Below are 23,794 nucleotides of genomic sequence, written 5' to 3'. Positions count from 1 at the left end.
CCATTCAAGTCGAACTCTCCCCGGGGGAAATTAAAGTTCGTTCATTTGTTTTTTTGTTTTCGGAAGCTAACGCGGGTTTTTTTAGTTGTCGCGGGCACAAAACGAGGGCGCCGGCAGGTGGATCGCTACAGAGAGAAAGAGAGAGAGAGAAAAAAAAGACTTCGCGTTGTTGGTTTTCCCACTCTGGGGAACAGAGAACCCTGGTCCACGGCTCGGACATGCGGCATCAGCGCAGTACCACGGCCGCGTGGCTTTGCCTGGCCGCTCTGTGCGCGCTCGCGCCCGCGATGTCTGCCCAGGCGACCACCGGCAACTCCTCCGTCTACCCGTCCATCAGCAGCAGCCCGCTCACCGTGGACGCCAGCTATCATCCCGGCAGCATCGAGCCGCTCTTCAACATGACCAACTACTTCCTGAACGTCGTGCAACCTCGCGCTTGGCCCGCAGGTGAGAGAGCGGTTGGCACGTGATGGGTGACAGCTGTGACTGGCACGGCTTTGTGTGTGTCAGTTAGTAAAAAAAAGAAAAGCCACGCTTGGTTAACCCTGGGTCTGTCCCGTGACCTCTGATCCTCGGAGAGGCTTCTTTCGGGACGCTTCACGTGGCCTCAAAGTGCACCTAGCCTGGCACAGGGCGGGCTGCCGTTTGGTGACGCCGGTGTTCCTTAGTGGCGAGTGGCGGGTCTTGTATTGGTGCGCTGCCATTCTTGTTAAACAAGTAGACGATCGTCATTATATTTCGATTTAAAGCTTTCGTGACTGCAGGGATTCACCTTCATTGTTCTTTCGGTAAAGTCACGTAGAAGGGAAATAATAAAATAATAAAAATAAACATAATAAATACAATTCTCACGACGTTTCGGCCACAACGCAAGCAGCCGTCCTCAGGTGAAGAGCAGGTCGGACGCTGTCTTTCCGACAGACCTGTTCTAAAGCAGTCACTGACTCGCAACAACTTGCAATCATAAGTGACGGAGTTAATTTCGGTTAAAATCAATGAAAATGGGGTATGCCGATAGCATAAAAATGAGATGTGATAGAGCAAATCTGAGACCAGATTTGGAATCAGCACCCTGAAATTAGTCTAAAACAGCTGTAAAAGTCCAGGCCAGAAAAAAACTTTTTTTGTTGACCAGTGTTATTTAAGATTTATGATGAGGCTTGCTGGCTCCAGCTCTGCCTCAATGAGGGCCTGCAGGCTAATTGGGTGGGGACTCCCCATCAACGTAACTTCGTCTTTCGTATGGCTGATGGAGATGCGGAGCATCAACTACAATCTCACATTCAGGTGGTCAAACCCAGACAACCGCTTCGTGAGCAGCGGAGTACATCGTGGCATTTGTGCATCGGGCATTGAGTTGTTAACTTGAGTGATTTCGATCACAGAGTCGGTTTAAATGAGGACAGAGACGGCAGAATGGAGTTGCCGAGACACGAAACTTGGTGGATTGCAGGTACTTTGGGGCAGCAGCTACATAACATGCTTTTGATGAAAATAGTGGAACTATGAATAAACAATTAAACCACACACACGCCTGGCTGTATTAACATTGTACGGCAGTTGGATCTCTCTACACTGGTGATACGTCATTATTATCGAGATTTGAGACTTTTACATGGATGTGGCAACGTCTCAGGTGTTGATTGTAGCGATTGCTTGTGACATGTGCTACTGTACGCGTGTTTTGTTTAACTTCTTTCGCGCCGTACGTTGCCACCCGTGACCATCGGAGGTGCGGGGGAAGAACAAACTCAGCTTTGCATTTGATATGCGGCCAAACGTGACCATGCGGGTTCATACGGAGTTTTCAACGTGGGGGGAGAGAGAGGGACCGCGCTAAGAGGGATGGGGGGTTACAGAGCCTGTTCTGTTATCACTGCCCACTGATGTTAGCCGTGTCCGGGAAAACCAACTCTGATCGCGGGGTGTAAATGCCCGTTGCCACGCCCAAGCCTCTGTCTCCACGATCTAAAGCAAACCTGGCTCACTCGAATGGTTTTTGAATACACATTTTCAAAGAAATAAATTACCTCCTTGAAGTGGGTTATCATTTCAATAAACTTCCAATGTCCTTTGATGTACCTAATGACCCGATTTTTACGTCGAATTTTTTTGGCAAATCAGTTGCTATCCAGCCCAACCGGTTTTATTTTCCTTCACTGTCAAAAAAAAATGGTCCAGTCATTGTGTGCGATTGGTGTGTTTTTTTTTGCCCCCCCCCCCCCAGATTATCTCTTTTTTATGTTGTTTTTGCTTAGCATTGCCGGGCTCACCCTGAGCACCTTTTAACGGCGCGTAGCCGCCTCCCGTCTCGTGCAGTGCGGCGTAGCGCCTCCACCCGTGCTTCGTCCAAACCCCGAGAACCACCCAAGCACGGGGTTGGACAGTTCGATTCCCACTCCCACAAGGAACATTACCCACACAGCGACGTATTTTGGCAGCGGTCCGTGAGCGCAGCTTTTAAACGAGAGCACAAACCCCGCGGCGAATCGGGGAGATAGCCCCGGGCCCCGCGCTTTGGGGGGACCCCCCCCCCCCCCGCGTTTGACGTCTACGGTGTCAGATGAGATACTTCCTGTTTAATTTGAAGGAATTGGTGGTGGGGGGGGGCACACTGTCAACACCAATGACGATTATCTGAACCGGTTCTGGGCCTCTCCTAAGTCGACTCGGCCTCAAATGAGTACCTGGTGCGGTGTGTTAACATCGCCACTTGGGAGACAAAGGCGGCCGGGCGTGGTTCTGGCCACCCAATCTCTCGTGTCCCGTACCGGCCTTCATTGGTGCTCGATTCTAAAACTTGCCCCACCAGTCTGTTAAGGGATCTGTGTCTTTGTTATGTTCATTGGGACAGATGTGTGATGTAGATATGATCAAGGGTAAAATAGGTTGTGGGAGGAGGAACGAGCGTTGAAGGACGTCCTTACTGGAATCGTCCGTTCGCGTACTGGTGCCGTTTTTGTGGTGGTGCAGTGCAGCCTAAGCACACTCGAATCTGTCAACTGACGAGAAAAGCCATCGAAAAAAATATCAAAGGCTACTTTTAGATTTGAAGCTTTAGTGACTGCAAGGATTCATATTCTTAGGGTTTTCGGTAAAGTCACGTAGGTAAAAAAATCAAAATTAATAAAAGTAAAATAAAATAAAAATCACGACGTTTCGGAGGCAACACATTATATATACGGAGTGGTATCTCCTGTAATCTCTCATTTACTTGATACAGCTGTCGGGCTGTGACGGTTCCACCTGAAGACGGAAGCTTGTTTGCGCAACGCCGAATCAAGGTGGCTTTAATCGTGCCTCCTTCACACCACGGGCATTCGATTGCAGATTTCCGCCACTCCGTGTGGCGATGGGGCGAGCTCAGCTCTCGCCACTTGAAACGAGCGCCACGGTGCAACGTTTGCACGGTTACTTTTTAAAAAAATAAATCCAAAACTCGATTTTTCACTGCGAGGTATAAACTCTAAAAAAAAACCACACCGCAAACTCTCGTCCCGATTGACTGAAGAGAAAACACCCGACTACCCATTCGGTTATTGCCGAGTGGAGAGCCACCAGCATTCCCAATGCGAATAGAACTAACGCAGATGGTGTGCGAAAACCCAGACATGTAACATTTCCCTAAGTCGAATTCTAGGCTTGCGTGACAGGCAGAAGCGGCGTATTGTTAGCACTGCACACGCGTTTCAAGACGTGCGCTGGGATATGTGGGTCCCTCCTGGTTTAATAAGGTTCCAATCCTGATCCTCTAGAACGAACCGTGTTGTGTATTTGGGGGGCACGCTGCTCTTCTAAACTCACCTGCAAGAGGCAACTGGGAGGAGCAAATCTTGCGTTGTTTGTGCACCAGCTCCCGTTCGACCACATTCTTTTCATCCCCTTCAGTGAGACATTTATAAAACAAGGCCAAAAACACAAAGCGCCTCGCTCTTTACATGTTATCTGATGCCCCGATGTTTAGTAATACAAATGTAAAATGGCAGTATAGAACGCGTCACAGATGGGATCTGATCGGTTTTGTACTTGTCTTAACCGCTCGCTACGACTGCCCTTCGCACAAAGGGTCACTTGATGCTGTACCGCGCTCTGGGGGGGAGGGGGGGTCCGTAGACTCGGGTCCCCTGCTGGGGTAATCCAACACCAAGTAGAACTCTGACCACCGATGAACACCGCCCCCAGCCGCCCCACCAGGTCTGGTCGAGTGGCACGTGTTTCTCCTGATTTCAAGGGAGTTGTTGCTTCTCAGGTGCTGCTTAGCACCCCCATGAACACCGCTTCATCCGTCAACAGACGTTGCACCGAGTGTACATATTTGACAATTGATGCCTCCCCCTCGTGACTAAGCCTCGAGTGATGGTGGGCCATTCGTGTAATTTAACGCAGCATTGTCACGACTCAGGGGCTGTGATTACGAGTCGCCTCGTTTGTGTCGTCCGTCTCGCACGCTCCGTCCCATTTGTCACGCCTCATTCGTTCCATGAGCCTTAAAGGCGACAGCCGCATTTAGCCCAGGTTGCGCTCGCAACATAGGGAACGCCTGAGTGGGTTTGTTTCATCTCGCGGTTAAATCAAGGATCCGGACTGACTTCATCCAAAAGAATCGGCGGTAATATCAGAGCTTGGTGAAGCATGGTCAAAAAGTTCCCGTGACATCAAGGCACCTGGAGATCTGCACCCAGCAAGTGGATTGACTCATTCTTGTAATTTCACAGTTTTTTTAGCCGATGATCGAATCGCTGGAAACGTGCCCCACCTCGTCAGATCGCGGAAGCTCAGCACAGTTGAACTTGGATAGCCTTGGCAATGGGCAACCACTTTGTGCCCAAGATCCATCGTTTTGGGGGGGGAGGGGGGGGTGAGAAATGTGACGTCTCATCAAAATGCGCAACTTGAAATAAATATAGACAACACGTTCTACTTAATTAAATAGACTTTTTAATAAATGATTTCTCCTACAACATCAGAGTGCAGCGCCACATTAAATACGCACTACAATGACAATAGTTTAAAGCGATTTGAAGCATGTGGGGGGGGGGGGGGTGGTAGAGCTTTGTGACGTCATATTTGAGGTGGGGTCTGACTTTTTGTGACGCCGTGTGACGAAGGGGGGGGGGGGTTCAAAAATCGTCCCAAATCGCGTGACGTCATTTATGGACGGCCCCTTATGCCATCGGGTTAATGTTCACATTTGTTTTTGGTCGCAATCCGTGAAAATCAGGCCAAAAGAGCCGATCCACTCTGAGCCACTCCCCTCTGTGCTGCTCTCCAACACTGCTGTACGCTCCCCCCCCCTCTCTCCATCCCACGTTTCGCCATCGCCTCAAATGACCCTCGCTTACCTTTTACAGTAGGTACCACTTTGCGTACTCCCTAATCGCGGCAGTGAAGAGGAACGGCGAGCCGTGGTAGTGGTATGCTGACTGGCGCGTGCTGTTCTGCTACCTGCAGGCAGACATTGCCTCGGTGGCCGGCAGGGCTCGGCACCTCCCGGATGGAGAGGGCCGGAAAACCCCAATGTGTGGTGGGCCACCGCGAGAGCGAGATTCATCGCGAAGGAGAGCGAACTTGGGTTAGGCCAGAGGGGACATTTTGGTGATGCAGGGCCTACGTCATCACCCCTCAAAGCACCGGGCCTGTGGTCGGCAGTCTTAAAAACAACTATAAATTATTATTTTGATGTTACCAGGTAAGGCCCACTGAGCTATTATATAGCTCTGTTTCAGAAGCGACCTGGTCACAATTGATAGTTCAACGAAGTGGCTTGTCATCTATCCCTATCTCCAACCCCAACCCAATCCTTACCCTAACCCCCCCCAACCCTAACCCCAACCTTAACCCAATCCTTACCCTAACCCTAACCCCAACCCTAACCCCAACCCTAACCCTAACCCAATCCTTACCCTAACCCTAACCCCAACCCTAACCCAACCCTAACCCAACCCAATCCTTACCCTAACCCTAACCCCAACCCAATCCTTCCCCTAACCCAACCCTCACCCTAACCCTAACCCCAACCCTATCCTAACCCTTACCCTAACCAAATACTCTAAACGTATGTTGGTTTTAAATGTGGAGGAAAAAACGCGGAAAATATGCAAACTCCAAATATACATGCGTCAGAGTCGGGATGGAACCCATGAGCCTCCTGTATACCAGGCGAGGTAGTTAACATCTCGCAACCGTGTGGCACTACCGTAGAGTTAGCCTGGACCCATCGAGAAGCTCCGATTGACGCGTGAATCCACCATGCAGTCTCCTCCTAGTCACGCTGAGTGATTGCCATCGAGAATCCCCTTGCACCACACGGCCTGTGTGTGTACACACAACGGAACCTGATACTTCCATTGATTGCAGTTCATGAAAAAACCGGCACAATAGAGACATACGCAATACATGTGTGCACATCATGAGACCTTGTTTTTAATTGTATTCCCCTCGCCCTCTCTCGCCTGCAAATATCCAGTTACATTGTTGTGTCAACAGTTCACCTCGTTCACGTCTATTTGCGGTGACACAAGTGATTTTTGATGTTGCAAAATCCCGCGGAGAGAGATGGACCAGGGAACAAAACACAAACCAGAGATACAATTTTGACAATTGTCACAAGTAAAATGGGGTTAAGACTCGAAACTATTATTAGATTTTTTTTTATTTTACCAGGTAAGGCCCACTGAGCTATGCAGCTCTTGTTTTTTAAGTGACCTGGCCACAAATGATAGCTCAACAAAGTGGCTTATCACGTCTAACTTTAGCAGCCACATACTCTTAAACGCATGTTTCTAAATGTGGAGGGAAAAGCCGGAAGACCTGGAGAAAAATCCACGTGACCACGGGGAGAGAGACACGCAAACTCCAAATACACAGGCACCGTCAGGGTCGGGATCGAACCCACGACCTCCTGTACACCAGGCGAGGTAGTTAACGTCTCATAGCCACCGTGATGATGATGATGATGAGAGAAGTAGAGACACGCAAACTCCAAATTTTCAGCAGGCGTCAGGGTCGAGATGGGTATCAAACCCACGACCTCCTGTACACCAGGCGCGGTAGTTAACATCTCGTCACCGCGGCGCATCAACGCGTCCAAGAGGATGACCACTGTGGAGGTGAAGCCATGAGATGGGTTCATGTGCAGCAAGGAGATGGAGGGAGAGTAGCAGCACTGGGCCACGAAGGATGGCGACGGCGTGGGGAAGCCTTCATCCAGCAGTGGATAGACAAAGGCTGATGATGACTTGTCCGGTGTCTCAATAGGCTCTTTGCCTGCTCAAATAATGCTTAATGACCACGTGTCTCCCTTTGATTGCCAAACCCCCCCCCCCCAAACAAACCGCAGGATGTGCTAAGTCGCACCACGGACGAGGTCCGCTTTGCGCGCGAGTGACGTCCCGTAAGTCTCCACCACGTGATCAATGATAACAATCACAACGCCGCAGTGGTGCGGTGGTGGTGGTGGTGTTGTTGGTGGTGGTGTTGGTGGTGGTGGTGGTGTTGGTGGTGGTGGTGGTGTTGGTGGTGGTGTTGGTGGTGGTGTTGGTGGTGGTGGTGTTGGTGGTGTTGGTGGTGGTGGTGTTGTTGGTGGTGGTGGTGTTGGTGGTGGTGGTGTTGGTGGTGTTGGTGGTGGTGTTGGTGGTGGTGTTGGTGGTGGTGGTGTTGTTGGTGGTGGTGTTGTTGGTGGTGGTGGTGAGGCGGGACTGGCAGGGGGGGGGGCGTTCGACATTGAGCCTGCAGGGTTTTGGTAGTACATGTTGTTTATGTCATTTATTGTTCCGTCACAGTTCCTATGATCACTGCTACATTGCTTTTATGGCTTTATTTTGGTGATTTCGAAAAGTTGACTGGTTTGGCCATGTTTGTTTGTTGTAGTACGGAGTAAGACTGATGGCCTTAATTTAAGTTGTCTTGTGGTTGTTGTTGTTTGACTTGCATCCCACTGGGATTTTTGCACACAGCGTTGGTGTACGGTGCTTTTTCTGCAATATTTTGCTGTCTTTTCTTGGATTTTCTGTTTGCACTTAGTCACATAGTCACTTTAAGATGTTTTCTTGTTCATGTTTTTTGTTTGTTGCGGTTGCACCCGATTCAAGAGCCGAATGGCTCACAGGGCTATACCTAATCAATGAACTTTGAAATCAGCCAGTCATCTCGGTCATCTCGGTCAGTCGACCCGTGGCACCTGGGTTTGCCCCGTGACCTCCTGCCAGCGGGCGTTCGACACTTCACGTGGCCTCAAGGTGCACATGGCCTGGCACAAGCGTCATGGTGACGTCACCGCCACTTAGTGGCAAATTGGCGGTTGTTGTTGTTGTTGGTGAGGTGGGACTGGCAGGGTGGGGGCGTTCGACATTGAGCCCGTCGGACGCTGGCACGGCGCCACCCGCCACGCGGAGCTCGCGGGGGCCACCGGGGGGAGGCTTGAGCAGAGGCGTCGTTGCGCTCCCAATCGGATCGGATTTGCGGTTTAAAGTGTCACGGGCGGGTAGCGCATTATAAAGGCTCCTTGAGAAGAGAGTCCCCGGCACCCACCTGCCTACTCCGTCCACATTTGTCGCGTTGTTCACGGCCGGATTAACCGGGCTTGCGTTCAGAATATACAAAATGGCAAAAAAATGTGTGGACTCGAACAAAATACTAACGATATGATGCGTATAAACAGTCATGCCCCGATTTCCCCATGTTTTACGTTGTTTTGTAAATACGTCGTCACTTTATTAACACCGCTACCTGATTTGCGTCGCCTCAACCCCCACACTTACATCACCGACAGCGTCGTCCGTCCGTTCTCGTTATCCATCGCCTTTTAGCCTTCGCCTCCTCCTCCACCACCCCCCCCCCCCTCTGTACATCGCTTTGATTTTACGCTGTTGCGATATTCGTCGTCGCACCTTTCAGGAACGCATCCCCCACGTAAGTCAGGGCATTAGTACATACTAATAAACAAACGTTAATCTCATCACATTAAAAAAACCCACCCACGTTCATCAGCTTTATGGGCTTTCCAGACCAGTGTTTCAAAACTGCGCTTGTTGAAACGGCCAAACTCTGGCCTGCTCTCGACCTAATGTGTCTCATCAGCAGAGACAGGCCCCGTTAAGCTACGTTCGACAACATAACAGCAATCGCTTTAAGTGACCCGTGTTGAGAGATAGACTTGTCGATTTAAAGTTTCCGTGACTGCAGGGATTCATCTTCTTGGTTCTTTCGGTAAAGTCACGTAGAAGGGAAGTAATAAAATAATAAAACATAATAAAATAATTCTCACGACGTTTCGGCCTTGCGTTGTGGCCGAAACGTCGTGATAATTATTTTATTATGTTTTCTTTTTATTATTTTATTACTTCCCTTCTACGTGACTTTACCGAAAGAACCAAGAAGATAGACTTGTGTCTGCATTAATTTATCGACCTTGGTGTTGTTCATTGCAAGGCCCCGTGGGCCAATAGCGGCCCCTGGTGGCCTTTAGTGAGGCCCCCCACAATACACAACACGTGACAACACCCCCATCATCATCATAGCCGTGCTGTCAAACCCGCAATGGCTTCAAACGTGTGGCGGCCCTCACACCCCGATGATGTTTTATCAGCCAAAGTGGCGAAGCAACACTGCTCTAGCCGCGAGCAGCAATGTCCGACTCCAGCTACAGGGCACGTTGTCATTGTGTCGTGATACATCTATACGCACTCCGGGTTTTCCCCTCCACATTTAGAAACGTGCATTTCGATTATTTCGATGACTTTGATGCTTATACATTTACAAGTGACGAGCCACTTTGCTAAGCTGTCACTTGTGGCCAGGTCGCTTCTGAAAAATAAGCTCATAGCTCAGTGGGCTTTGTCTGGTAAGATAAATCTTTGTTTAGTTTTATTTGTATATTTTCCACGTGATTTGTTTACCTTTCCTATGCTTTACACTCCTATGGTGGGTTTGTATCGTGTGTCGTTATAAAGTTATGACCCCGTGTCCCAACTGGGCATCTGTGAAAAAGAGCTTCATAGCTCATCGGATTCCTCCAGTAGACGGTTCATTGCTGGACGAGGGCTTCCCCACGCCGTGCGGGCTGTAGCGGGTTCTTTGACCATACTTCACCACACTTCTCGATGCCGGTAGGTGAAGGAGGGGAGCGTGGGCGTGGCAGCATGGAAGTGCAGTACAACAACGGGCGTTGCCGTGCAACTCACCACGTAGCCCTGCACAGTTGTCCAATACAAACGAATATACGCGGTCGTGACAACCCAGCCAGTTGAGACAACCCAGCAAGTTGAGACAACCCAGCAAGTTGAGACAACCCAGCCAGTTGAGACAACCCAGCCAGTTGAGACAACCCAGCCAGTTGAGACAACCCAGCAAGTTGAGACAACCCAGCAAGTTGAGACAACCCAGCCAGTTGAGACAACCCAGCCAGTTGAGACAACCCAGCCAGTTGAGACAACCCAGCCAGTTGAGACAACCCAGTCAGTTGAGACAACCCAGCAAGTTGAGACAACCCAGCCAGTTGAGACAACCCAGCAAGTTGAGTCAACCCAGCCAGATGACACAACCCAGCCAGTTGAGACAACCCAGCCAGTTGAGACAACCCAGCCAGTTGGGACAACCCAGACAGTTGAGACAACCCAGCCAGTTGAGACAACCCAGCCAGTTGAGGCAACCCAGCCAGTTGAGACAACCCAGCAAGTTGAGACAACCCAGCCAGTTGGGACAACCCAGACAGTTGAGACAACCCAGACAGTTGGGACAACCCAGCCAGTTGAGACAACCCAGCCAGTTGAGGCAACCCAGCCAGTTGAGACAACCCAGCCAGTTGAGACAACCCAGCAAGTTGAGACAACCCAGCCAGTTGAGGCTACCCAGCCAGTTGAGACAACCCAGCCAGTTGAGACAACCCAGCCAGTTGAGACAACCCAGCAAGTTGAGACAACCCAGCCAGTTGAGGCTACCCAGCCAGTTGAGACAACCCAGCCAGTTGAGACAACCCAGCCAGTTGAGACAACCCAGCCAGTTGAGATAACCCAGCCAGTTGAGGCAACCCAGCCAGTTGAGACAACCCAGCAAGTTGAGACAACCCAGCCAGTTGAGACAACCCATCCAGTTGAGACAACCCAGCCAGTTGAGACAACCCAGCCAGTTGAGGTAACCCAGCCAGTTGAGACAACCCAGTCAGTTGAGACAACCCAGCCAGTTGAGACAACCCAGCCAGATGACACAACCCAGCCAGTTGAGACGACCCAGCCAGTTGAGACAACCCAGCCAGTTGAGGCAACCCAGCCAGTTGAGACAACCCAGCCAGTTGAGACAACCCAGCCAGATGACACAACCCAGCCAGTTGAGACAACCCAGCCAGTTGAGACAACCCAGCCAGTTGAGACAACCCAGCCAGTTGAGACAACCCAGCCAGTTGAGACAACCCAGCCAGTTGAGACAACCCAGCAAGTTGAGACAACCCGGTCAGTTGAGACAACCCAGCCAGTTGAGACAACCCAGCCAGTTGAGACAACCCAGCCAGATGACACAACCCAGCCAGTTGAGACAACCCAGCCAGTTGAGACAACCCAGCCAGTTGAGACGGACGACCCAGCCAGTTGAGACAACCCAGCCAGTTGAGACAACCCAGCCAGTTGAGACAACCCAGCCAGTTGAGACAACCCAGACAGTTGAGACAACCCAGCCAGTTGAGACAACCCAACCGGTCGAGGTTTAGGTAGCGGGAATAGAGCTCGCATTTTTGATAATTGCACCAGCCGAGAATCCTCGGGTTGGCGTCGAAGGATTGACGCTGTGATGGCCCCGTTCGTGGATGCCACCTCGTGCTTGTGGGCAGCACCTGTGACCGAGACAATTTTTATCGCGCGGCTTCGTACGTTTCGGCGGTGGAGGCGTGGTGGTGGTGGGCAATGCAATAAATAAACGAAAAACTAAAACAAAGAACTAAACTATTATTTTATTTTACCAGGTAAAGCCCACTGAGCTCCTTCGCTCTTTTTCAGAAGCGACCTCGCCACAAAATGATAGCTCAACAAAGTGGCTTATCACGTGGACATTTATAGCAGCCAATTGATCTTGAAGGTAAGTTTCTAAATGTGGAGGGAAAAGCCGGAGGGCCTGGAGAAAATCCAGGCGTCAGGGTCGGGATCGGGTTCGATCCCACGACCTCTTGCATACCTGGCGAGGGAGTTAACATCTCGCCACCGCTCTGTCATATCAAGCGCACCCGAGCGCTGCGTCAGCATCCTCGAACAAAGCGACTCCCAGATGTGGCGCAGTCACGACCAGTTTACGTTGCGCGCGCGATGTCTCACGGCGCGTTCCAGATGGCGCGCTTATAGCGTGGAGGGTTGAGGTTAAAATTGGGATGTAAGGCATTCTTCTGTGATGGCTACTTCCCTCTCACTGTACACTTAAAGTGGGGTTGTTTTTGGAAGCAGTTAACCGATGGAAGCATGGATCACCAGTTTAACTGTGAAACAAATAAATTGCACATAAGTGCATTTTTTTGGTGGTGTATCATCAACCATGGTCAATTATTATTTTTTTGAACGAATGCCTCCTAAGCAGTAGTTAACCTGTTTTTTTTAAAGTAAGAACATTAAGGCGGTGGTGATTATACAGGCCCCGTAATCCAGCACTGGAGGCGACGGTTGGTGGATCACCGCGCAGATTTTGCGAAACTCTTACCGCTGGTGTCGAGGAGGTGCCATGTCCTGGCTTGCCAGGACTAATCTCCATCCGTTTCCATCTGTACGGGGAGATGTGACCGCTCCCCCTTACGCACGTGGATTTACTACAAGTATAAACACTCCTTCATTTGCTGAAAAACATCTTCAATTAATAACCCAATGAAGCAGGACCCTCCAAAGCAGTGTCATTGTACTCCGTGTGACTTTCCTGGGTAAATGAGTAATAACTATCACGTGATTGTAACGATGATTAGAATTATCGTTACAATCACATGATAGTTGTTAATTATAATCAAATGATTCGTCAGATGTATACTTTTGGAAAATCGCCACTGACAGCGTGCTGCACACTTGCGCGTTGTTTTCCCGAGCAGGCGTCGCACAGCGATGTTTAACAAACACATTGTCCTGCTGCGGAGGGAGCTGGTAGGAACGTCGGGTTGCTCGGTCAATGGCCAGGGTCCAACGGCCAGGGCGTGGTGTATTCCCGCAAATATGCCCGACTGTGAGGGCGGGCACAAGCCGGCGTGAGTAGGTTAAACGTTGAGTTTTATAAGGGCACCACGGGGTGACCAGCCCCTCCCCACCCAGCCCCACCCCTCCCACCCCCCACCCAGCCCCACCCTCCACACCCAGCCCCTCCCTACCCTCCCCTCCCCACTAAGCCCAGCCCCTCCCCACCCTCCCCACCCAGCCCCTCCCCACCCTCCCCTCTCCACCCAGCCCCATCCCTCCCATTTTTGGATTCACGACGGACGGACGGACACAATAATCCCCTGTGGGCTGGTGTAACCAGGAGGTTCCTACCAGTATAAACCGAGTCACTGAGTGGCGTCACGGCGCAATCGCTAAATCTGCACGCCGGATCTGTCGCAGATAAGATTCCCGAAACTGCTCACGTAAGCGTGTGGCCGGATTGCCCGCCCGCCCGCACGCTATCATTACGACGATGAATTATTTAAGGCTCGCGTCCCGAGTGAGAGGCTCTGCAGCAGGGGAAGGGGGGGGGGAATTAAATTCTACCTACGTTTTATATTTTTAAATATATATATTTAGATTTGAAACCCGTGTTTGATAAACGCACCTTATGACCGAAGCAATGTTTGCAGGTATAGGTGACGGAGCGCTTGGTAAATCTGTGAGTCTGTCTCGGCTTTGTTGTACTCGTTTGAATTTTGAATACTGCACGATGAGAAATATGATTGTGCTGCCGTGGTCTTTCGCCCTCCCCCCATGGTGTCTGTTTGTTGCTGCTGCTGCAAAATAAACGATTCGTTAACAAAGTCGTTGCAGGCATCGCCACACGTTCGCTGCTCGGCTATGACCGTCAATTGCGAGCACGTTGCATTCCCTTTGTGACGTCACGCGACTGAGTGCATTGTGGATGTTTGTGTGTGTGTTTTCCCCCCTTTTCCTCGTTGCAGACCTCATTGGAACTGACTTCTCGAAGATTTCGCAAAATTTGCAGGCTTTAGTGAAAGAGGTTAGTGCGCCTTGAGCTATTCAACTTTAATATGTATAAAAAAACAAAATACATGCAACATACTTCTGGAGACGTTGGATGATTTTTTCGAAAAATCTGCGTGCTGGTCTATTGTTAAGTGCGACCTATTGCTGACAATGACTTTGTCCATCATCTTCTTTCCTTTCCTTCTCTGCTCTCTAAAGTACAATGGGTCTGTGGAATCCTCCATCCTTATTTCTATGTCTGAGCACCCCGACCACATTATCTGGACCTTGAAGGTATTTCACACACAGCTTTAGCTTCGGTATAATCTCGCTCTTTCCCTCCTCCAATGCTTTTAATTTGCCCCCCCCCTCCTCCCCGTTTGTATCACTCGATCGCTCGCACAACTCACCACAACACAGCCACACGTAGAGACATCTCTTACAAAATCGCCTTGAATGCGCTACATTTTGCCGGATCTCAAAAGCTAAGCAGGTTTGAGCGTGGATCCTTCAATCCATCTGTGCGGGGTTTTGAGTGTTACGGTCATTCGTGGAGTTGACCAAACATCCAAATGCAGCAGCACCCTCCCGAACAGCGAGTCTTGAGACTCGGCAAGGCTTTTCTAAGTCGAGGGCATCACTATTATTTTAATTGTTGTTGTTGTTGTTGTTTTAAAACAGATAATATTTAACCACATTTGGACCCCTCTCCCCGACACAGTGAGCTGGAATGTTGTGCCGAGGTGAATCATTGGTCTATGGGAGGAGTTTGAGCAGAGGAATGGCATGGCGCGTGTGCGTGCCCACTCTCTCTCTCTCTGCAAGGGACGTAGTCTAATGTAAAAAACTTTCCACTAAAATAACATTTATTCGTGATTTAGTTTGGGAAAACCCACATATGAAGTTAAAACAACATTGTCTGCACTTTTTTATGTTCCAAAATTCAAATTAGTTCTTGGTTTGCACTCAAACCACAACCTGGAAAATCCAGTTTCTTGTGCAATGCACCCAGTGACATATTTACTCCTAACTCCCCCAATATATTGTTAGCTTAAGATGCCTTTGCCATACTTACTAATGTGTGTGCGTGTGTGCTCTCGTGCGTGTGTGTGTGTTTGTGGGGAGCGGTAGTGCAAGGGTTAGCGCACTGCGCTACGAACCCAGTGACCCAGGTTCGATTCCCGTTCACGGTGAACACCGGTGACGATTATCTGAACCTGTCCGGCGCCTTCACTAGGCCGACTCAACCTCAAACGAGTACCTGGTGCAATGTCTAAAACATCGCCACTAGGGAGACAAAGACGGCCAAGCGTGCTGCTGGCCACCCACCCACCCCCTCGCGTATCGTGCCAGTCTCAATACGGGGGGGGATCTTAGGATATGGGGGGGGGGGGCGCAGGGCGGGAGAGGAATCTTTGTCTTTGTGTGTGCACGTGCGCTCATGCGTGCGACACTCCCCCACAGGTGGCGTTGTACGAGGTGGGCTTCATCGTTTGCACGCTCATCGGCATCATCTTCATTGTGTTCATGCCGATCGTCGGCTTCTTCTTCTGCGTCTGCCGCTGCTGCTGCCTCAACTGCGGCGGGGAGATGCGTCAGCGGGAGAAGGACATCACGTCCTGCCGTCGGCACACGTTTGGCACCTTCCTGGCCATCGTCACCATCATCATGCTGTGGGTGGCCCCTTGGAACGACTCCCCCCCCCCGCCCCGCGAGCCTGTGCAGGCTCTCCGGGGCGATACCGGCCGCTTGCGCGCGACCAATGACCACCACCGCCCAGCGGCGCACGCGTTCTCCTCGGCGGAGAAGCCACGCCAGGGGCAGGTTCATTGCCTTAGAACGGTGCTCCTCTTCACTCGTTTTCGAGAGTGGCGCCACTTTTACCGATAAGACATCTTCAGTGTTATGAGGGCCGCCACACATTTGAAACCATCGGGGGTTTGACAGCAGCACGATGGTGATGATGATGATGGGGGGTGTTTTCACATTTGTCTATTGTCGGAGGCAGCAACATCAGGGCCCGCACTAAAGGCCACGAGGGGGGCCCGCCAGTGGCCCGCTGGCCTTGCAACGAAGAACGCTGCCTTAGACCCAGGGCCGGATTACGGCTATTAGCGACCTGCAGCTATTAGGAGGGGAAAGGGCCTGAGAATGGACGACATATTGCAAGCAAAAAAAAAGTATGAAGTCATCAAACATATTTATTTTTTCACCTGCGTCAAATGTACACTTTTATTCGATTCGAGGCACGTTAGATTCATAAAACATAAATCGGATTTCTCCCGGATAAGTAAAGATTCCGATTCACCCACGACACTTAATTTCTTTAAACATATATTTCCCCCCTAGCCTCTTAGCTGTGGCAAAGTCATATGTAATCGTAATTCGATGACATTCAATATGGAGCGGAGGGCCTCCGAAATATGAGGGCCTAATGCCGTATTAGCTCATGGCAGGGGTCGGAAACCAAAATAACAAGAAGAGCCATTGTTTTCAGATTCATCACGAGACGCTGGATCCTTATTAAACAACGCCACAAAGCAGCCCCTTAAAGAGCCACGCATGTGCATCCGGAGCCCCAAGGTTGCCGACCTCTGACCTCTGGGTTCACCCGGCCCTGGCAGTACGAGTGGTTGCCAGAACCTTTCTGAAACCCGCAAACCACTTTTAACCCTAAAAAAATATCAGCGGCCCAGCTCGGTCTACACGGAGCGATTCCCACGGCCTTGCAGACACTCCCCGTGTCCACGGTGTGGGAAGCCCTGCCTTAGAAAATGTCTCCGGAATGCACCTGGGTCTCGTCAATTGTTGGGAGCATAAGCAGCGTTGAGCCTGGTTACTGCTTGGGTGGGAGACTGCTTTGGAATACCAGGTCTTCAGAATATTTACTCTTTGTGGTTCTTTCGGCAAAGTCACGTAGAAAGAGAAAATAATACATTAAATACTAGCATACGGACGTTTCAATTGCAACACAAGCAATCGTCATCAGGTATAACTGAAAGAGAAAACAAAACCTAGTCAACTTAGAAATATAATGTGATACAACACAGATAGTCGGCTAACATAACAGTCAACACCCTATCTTTTTTCAGAATATGTATTTATACTGGAGGAACTCTATGGGCTATGAAGCAGTTTTTGTTGGAGATGTCCAGTATTTTTCACAGATGTCCGCTTTCATAGGCTTGGGCTGTGAGGTGGCCAGAAATTGAAATCTTTGTTCTATTAGTTTGGGCTTATCTCCAGGAACTATGGACTCCTACCACAAGCCAAATGTTCAATAAGTAGAGGAATTGGCCAAACATCCCACTTCTCACACGCCTTAAACCCAGTGAGAATTTCCTGGGCACAAAAAAGATAGTTGTTACGTATATTTTATTTAGATATGAATACATGCACGTATACACTGTACAACATTGTATCCGTTGTAATTATTGTTCGTATTATGATGACATCATGTCGGCACTAAATGCTGTCAGGCTTTTTGCGCACATCCAGTTTGCCTGACGTGCACTCTTCCCCAATAACATAGCAAGATAAACAAAGATCAAAACCCCTCCATAATTTCACGTTGCTTACTACAGGGGCACGGAGTGCTGTTGGCGCGTACCCATGAGTGATAGCATTGTCACACGAGGGAGTGGCATGGCGAGTGCCACACCTGACTGACCGCCTTTGTCTCCCAAGTGGTGATGTTTAGACACCGTGCCATGCACGCCTTCAAGCCTGAGTTGACATAAGACGAGTTCCGGTTACCCTCCATGCTGATGTTGTCTGTCGCTGCAAATCCAGTTTGCCTCGTCAGTCAAAAATTCTGCTGGCAAACATTAGTCTGCAAGTGAACACGTCTGTTCATTATACATTTAAAGCAGACTTTTTGTCCGTACATTTAATATATATGATATTTTGATTTAAAGCTTTCGTGACTGCAGGGATTCATATGCTTGGTTCTTTCGGTAAAGTCACGTAGAAGGGAAGTAAAAAAATAAAAAAAATATTAAACTAAAAATATAAAACAATATATATATTTTTTTCCCTTCTACGTGACTTTACCGAAAGAACCAAGAATATATATAATATTAATTGCCTTGGTATAAAACTTATGTCACTTGGTTCAGAACCGTGATAAAGCTAAGCACCGCATCATCCCATATACGGACACGTACCATGCACGGCGTGATACACGTTTATACATTGCGTATCAAACAATTTACTTGTTTGACTTCGGCACAATTGCATTTTGCTGCGTACGATGGCAAGCATTGTAAGAATGTTAGTTTAACCGAAAGAACCAAAGAGTAATTCCTGTAGTCACGAAAGCTTCAAATCAAGTTTGAACACGTATTCTTTCGCGACCAATATCTTCCATAATACAGGAGCGCACAAGAGTTGTCATCACATCTACGGCTCTATTTAAGGAACGAAGCAGGTGGACTTCTCCACAATTCTGGCTGTCGCCTGATGAAGCTAGTTGTAATTACTGGTGAAACGTCGTACTCAGATTGTAAATGTTGTGGCTTGGCTCTCCAACACACCGGTTAGTGCTGTACTAGTAGGGAATTGGCCACGTTCTGTTTACGTGACAACAACCCTTACTAGTTGGCTGTGTCAGGTGGTGGCGGGTTTAACGACACATTTATATTTACGCGATATAACACAAAAAAAACCTGTATTATAGAAAAATGTTGTTTGTGCAAGAAAAAGCTGTATTTTTCTGAAAAAGCAGCTTCAGACGTCATGTTATTTTTTGTTTGTTTTACTCTGCCAACGTTCAGCGCCGGGATCGCGTGCGCCTTCACAACAAACGAGCAGACGACGACGTCCATGAAGAAGTTGCCGAAGCTCGTGGCGGACAACCTGAAGGACCTGTCCACCTTCATCAGCGACATCCCCAAGGTTGACCCAACGCCTCCCTCGTGCTTCCCTCTGCGTGTCTCACGCGGCTTCCCGGTGAACCGCGGAACGTTGGGACAACGTTGGTCCAGTGATTCAAACCGCGCGTGCCAACGTTGACCCGACGTCGCACAGTGTCCTGTGTCTCGAGCAGAAAATCACATCCTGTTCCACAAAGCCCGTTGAAGGATTTACATTGAATTTAAGCTGTGCGTACATATTGGTTTTTCACCAAGTGCACGGTGTCCATTGTCGAGACTGTGTGGTGGGGGGGGTATCTCATGACCGCCTACCAGTCAGCTTTTGACAGTTCAAGATTCCTAACAGTGCAACTTAGCCTGACGCAAGTGTCATGATGACATAGCCGCCATTTCGTTTTTTTCTTCATATTTTACCTGGAAAATTCCCGGATGGAATAGGTCGTTTGCAAGCGTGTCCGGCGCCTCAATTGACACACAGAGTACATAGCAAACATGTAATGACGTCTATACAAATATATACACAGTAGTTAGTGGGGAATAAGTAAGTCTGTACATTTGTTATCGTGCAACCTTATGAGGCTAGTTCAGGGGTCGGCAACCTCTCAAAGAAGAAGAATAAGATACTTTTAATCGTCTTTTTGAACTTTTTTTGTCTTTGACCAAAATAGTTGGAGAGCCGCATCACACGCAGATGGAATAAACTGCGTCTATTTAGCCTTTGCCACCCTTAGTTATTCTTTAACAATACAGTTTGGCCGTACGTTTTCTCACCACCAATATATTCCGGCGTGACCCATATATATGTATGCCATCATAGTTACGACATTATCAGTGGCGTAAATTGCGTTTAAGATTAAAGTTTTTTTTTTAAACTGCTGCCCGCAAGTCGGGCTGCTAAAGAACCGCGAGGGGGCAGCCCAAAGTGCCACCGCATGTCTCTGCAGAGCCGCGGGTAGCCGTACCCTGCTCTAATCCATGGCAAATGCGCGCTGATCACACTCAGTGAGCTCATTGGGACAACGCTGCCTTAAGTATCTTTTGCAAAGCTGGCTGAGAGTGGCGCTTGCTGTGTACGGAGCTGCTGCTTCTGCTGGTGCCGTGTGCGTGGTACGCCGATGCGACGTGCCCACCCACATCACGAATGGGAATGTCCACTCCGCTGGCTGCTGGCACGGCACCGCGTGCGATGTCACCGAGGTTGTGTTGCCCACTGCTGGTGCATGAGGACAGCTGGTGGGATGCAGTGGTGTAGTAACTACACTTTCAGTGGTGTAGTAACTACATTAGAAGTGGCGTAGTAACTACACTATCAGTGGTGTAGTAACTACACTATCAGTGGTGTAGTAACTACATTATCAGTGGTGTAGTAACTAGATTTTCTTGGTTCTTTCGGTAAAGTCACGTAGAAGGGAAATAATAAAATAATAAAAATAAAACATAATAAAATACAATTATGCAAATTACTTTGTCAATATGCAAATTCCTTTGTCAAGGCGCCCTTCCTCCCATAACCAAGCTTAAATATAAGCTGCCAAGCTTGGTGGTGTTCATTCAGACGCTGTCTTTCCGACAGACCTGTTCTTCACCTGAGGACGGCTGCTTGCGTTGTGGCCGAAACGTCGTGAGAATTGTATTTTATGATGTTTTATTTTTATTATTTTATTATTTCCCTTCTACGTCACTTTACCGAAAGAACCAAGACGATGAATCCCTGCAGTCACGAAAGCTTTAAATCGAAATATATCCCATGCTAGTTCTCAAGTGGGTCCCAACTCGTAGCTTTGGCCACAGTGGAGGGAGAGCAAGGCACCTCCCCTGCCTCCACGCTCGTTACGGCTCGTGGTGGGATGGGCTGGGCTGAGTGGCCGTGCTCCTTTACAGTTCATCGCCACCGTGTACATCCGTGAAAGCCCCTCTCTGCCACGCGATCCCATTCCAACGGGCAGCTCATCGTCCACCCTCATGGCAGTGTCACCGCTACGGTGTTGGGCCAGTGCCGCTCTTCGTTTCCTCACGGCCACTGACATGGCTCGGACCCGCTCTGTCCCAAGATCGGCACAAGGAGACCCCCTCCCTTCCTCCATCCATCCATCCATCCCTCCCTCCCTCCCTATCTCCATCCATCCCTCCTTCCATCCCTCCCTCCCTCTCTCCCTCCCTATCTCCATCCCTCCCTCCCTCCCTCTCTCCCTCCCTATCTCCATCCCTCCCTCCCTCCCTATCTCCATCCCTCCCTCGCTCCCAGGATTACTCAATTCCTCCTTCCTTCCACTAATTCCTTCCCAGTAATCTCAAAACGAAACATCTTATACATCGTTGACATAGGGTCCGTCCATAAATGACGTCACGCACCCAGGGGGGGGGGGGTCAGACATTTGTGACGATGTGTGACGAGGGGGGGGGGGTGAGAAATGTGAGGTCACATCAAAATGCACAACTTTAAATAAATATAGACAACACGTTCTTCTTAATTAAATATACTTTTTGATAATTGTTTTCTCCTACAACATCAGAGTGCAGCGGCACATTTAATACGCACTACAATGACAATAGTTTAAAGCGATTTGAAGCATGTTTATTTTTTGGGAAGGGGCAGAGCTTTGTGACGTAATATTTGAGGGGGGGGGGTCTGACTTTTGGTGACGCCGTGTGACGAGAGGGGGGAGGGGGTCAAAAATCGTCCAAAATCGCGTGACGTCATTTATGGACGGCCCTATAGGCATGCGGTTAGGTTATTTGAAGTCTGACCAATCATCTGGCATGCGCCCCGTTACCATCGTATCGCGACATGGTTGAGCATGTACAGTACGGTACTGTACGTGTATGGGTAACCATTGGGCACCATAGGTGTTACAGGCTGCTACAGGGCTACATTATGGGCAGCAGAGGGCATTGCAGCAAAATCCACTGTTGTACTGTACTTCCATGCGCCTCACCTACACTGCCCCCACACAATTGTAAGCGCGGTGAAATACGTTCAAATAACCTCCAGTGACCGCACGGCGTGGAGAGGCTCTCATCCAGCAGTAGATTAACAGAGAGAGAGAGAGCTGCATGCATTGATTACAGGGGACAAGCATAATGGTGCATGTTGCACGCGCTACTGCAGCTTGGGACCCAAACGTTGATAAATGGTGACCGTGTGAGCTGCATGCGGCTGTTGTGGGTTTGTTCTGAACAACCATTGGAACCTCATTTGCCAGTAAAAAATATGATAATTGTTTTTTTACCCGTCCATCTGGTAACAAAACTGACACCTTTTTTTACAAGGAGTCATGTTTGCATAGACCACAATACCTGCAGTTATAATGCAAACAAAAAACATAACTCTGATAATGTGCACTGTCCTTGAAATTGATTTGTCCACACCCGAGACAGCTTTCCTTAGAGCCTAGTCTCACATGGGTTGGACCAGATGACTGCAGGTATTGTGGTCTATGCAAACATGACTCCTTGTAAAAAAGGTGTCAGTTTTGTTACCAGATGGAAGGGTAAAAAAACAATTATCTTGTTCTGAACAAGTCTGAAATGTGTCACTGATCATATCAAACGTGCCCTGTCCTCTTGCCTTTGCAGCAAGGAAACGACATCTTGAACCAGTACGGCACCTTTTCGGGTCTCGTTATGGGCCAGCTATCCTGTGAGTGAACACCAACACTGGTCAACGTGATGTTTTTTTGTTGTGTCTGAACAAGAAATTCAAGAGGCCGATGATTGCTGAGAATTTTCGTCAAGTGCCCGTGCGAATTGTTGACTTCCGTTTTAGGAATACCGTACGCTTAAAACAAGTAGGAAAAGCACCACGTCCATTTGAGGAGGTTGCTGTGATAGCAATAATAAATATGTGAATCAGTTCAAGCCTCCTGAAAATTGCGCGCCTAAAATGTCGCGTAATCTGGAATCCCCGCCCACTGTGAAAGCAGACGCTTCTCCTCCGTTGCAGCTCACTTCTGCTCGCTCCCTCCCTTTCTCGTCTCTCTTTTTTTACGATCAGTGGAAACAAGAAGATGCTCCGTGTAGTCGGCACTTTGCTTCGTTGATCATTTCGTAATTTTTTTTTAAAATTTTGCTTCATGTAAACCCCCACCTCTCGCTCACTCTCTCGCTCACTCTCTCGGTCACTCGTCTCTCCTCTCATCATCATCATCACCGCTGCCAATCTTGGGGGCCGTTCATAAATGACGTCACCCGATTTTGGACGATTTTTTACCCTCCTCCCCCTTCGTCACACGGCGTCACAAGAAATCAGACCCCCCCCCTCAAATATGACGTCACAAAGCTCTGTCCCCCCCCCCCCCCCCAAAAAAAAACATGCTTCAAATCGCTTTAAACTATTGTCATTGTAGTGCGTATTTAATGTGGCGCTGCACTCTGATGTTGTAGGAGAAAACATTTATTAAAAAGTCAATTTAATTGAGTAGAACGTGTTGTCTATATTTATTTAAAGTTGCGCATTTTGATTTGACGTCACATTTCTCAACCCACCCCCCCCCCCTCGTCACACATCGTCACATATGTCTGACCCCCCCCCCCCCCCATGTGCGTGACGTCATTTATGGACGGCTCCTTGGCCCGGCCATTCCTTCTCCTCCTCCTGTTCCTGCCCGTCGCTCCTTAATTCCCGCAGCGCGTCTCGTTGTCTTGGGGATTTCCGTCCCAGCAATTCCTTCCCTTCCCCGCTAATCTTGGCCCCCTCTCGCGATGTGCCACGGGGTTAAAACGTTTCGTGAAACAGTACTGTAATCACAATCGTATAACCGTGCAATAATTACACATCGCATCATGTATCCTTTCGAC

At 49.2% G+C, this 23,794-nt stretch overlaps 1 protein-coding gene across 1 annotated transcript in view; it reads left to right on the top strand.

Moving 5' to 3' along the window:
* Nucleotides 1-218: 218 nt before the first annotated feature.
* LOC144931377 (prominin-1-A-like) overlaps nucleotides 219-23,794 on the top strand; it is a 41,161-nt gene continuing 17,585 nt past the window's right edge. Inside the window, exons 1-6 of the mRNA XM_078855182.1 lie at nucleotides 219-447; nucleotides 14,099-14,157; nucleotides 14,343-14,417; nucleotides 15,588-15,796; nucleotides 18,899-19,019; nucleotides 22,574-22,637. Coding sequence (XP_078711308.1) covers nucleotides 219-447; nucleotides 14,099-14,157; nucleotides 14,343-14,417; nucleotides 15,588-15,796; nucleotides 18,899-19,019; nucleotides 22,574-22,637 — 757 coding nt within the window. The remainder of the gene's footprint in view (nucleotides 448-14,098; nucleotides 14,158-14,342; nucleotides 14,418-15,587; nucleotides 15,797-18,898; nucleotides 19,020-22,573; nucleotides 22,638-23,794) is intronic.

The sequence above is a fragment of the Lampetra fluviatilis genome, chromosome 4 (assembly GCF_964198595.1).
Source record: "Lampetra fluviatilis chromosome 4, kcLamFluv1.1, whole genome shotgun sequence".
NCBI classification, from domain to species: Eukaryota; Metazoa; Chordata; class Hyperoartia; order Petromyzontiformes; family Petromyzontidae; genus Lampetra; species Lampetra fluviatilis.
This window is presented reverse-complemented; position numbering and strand designations above follow the sequence as displayed.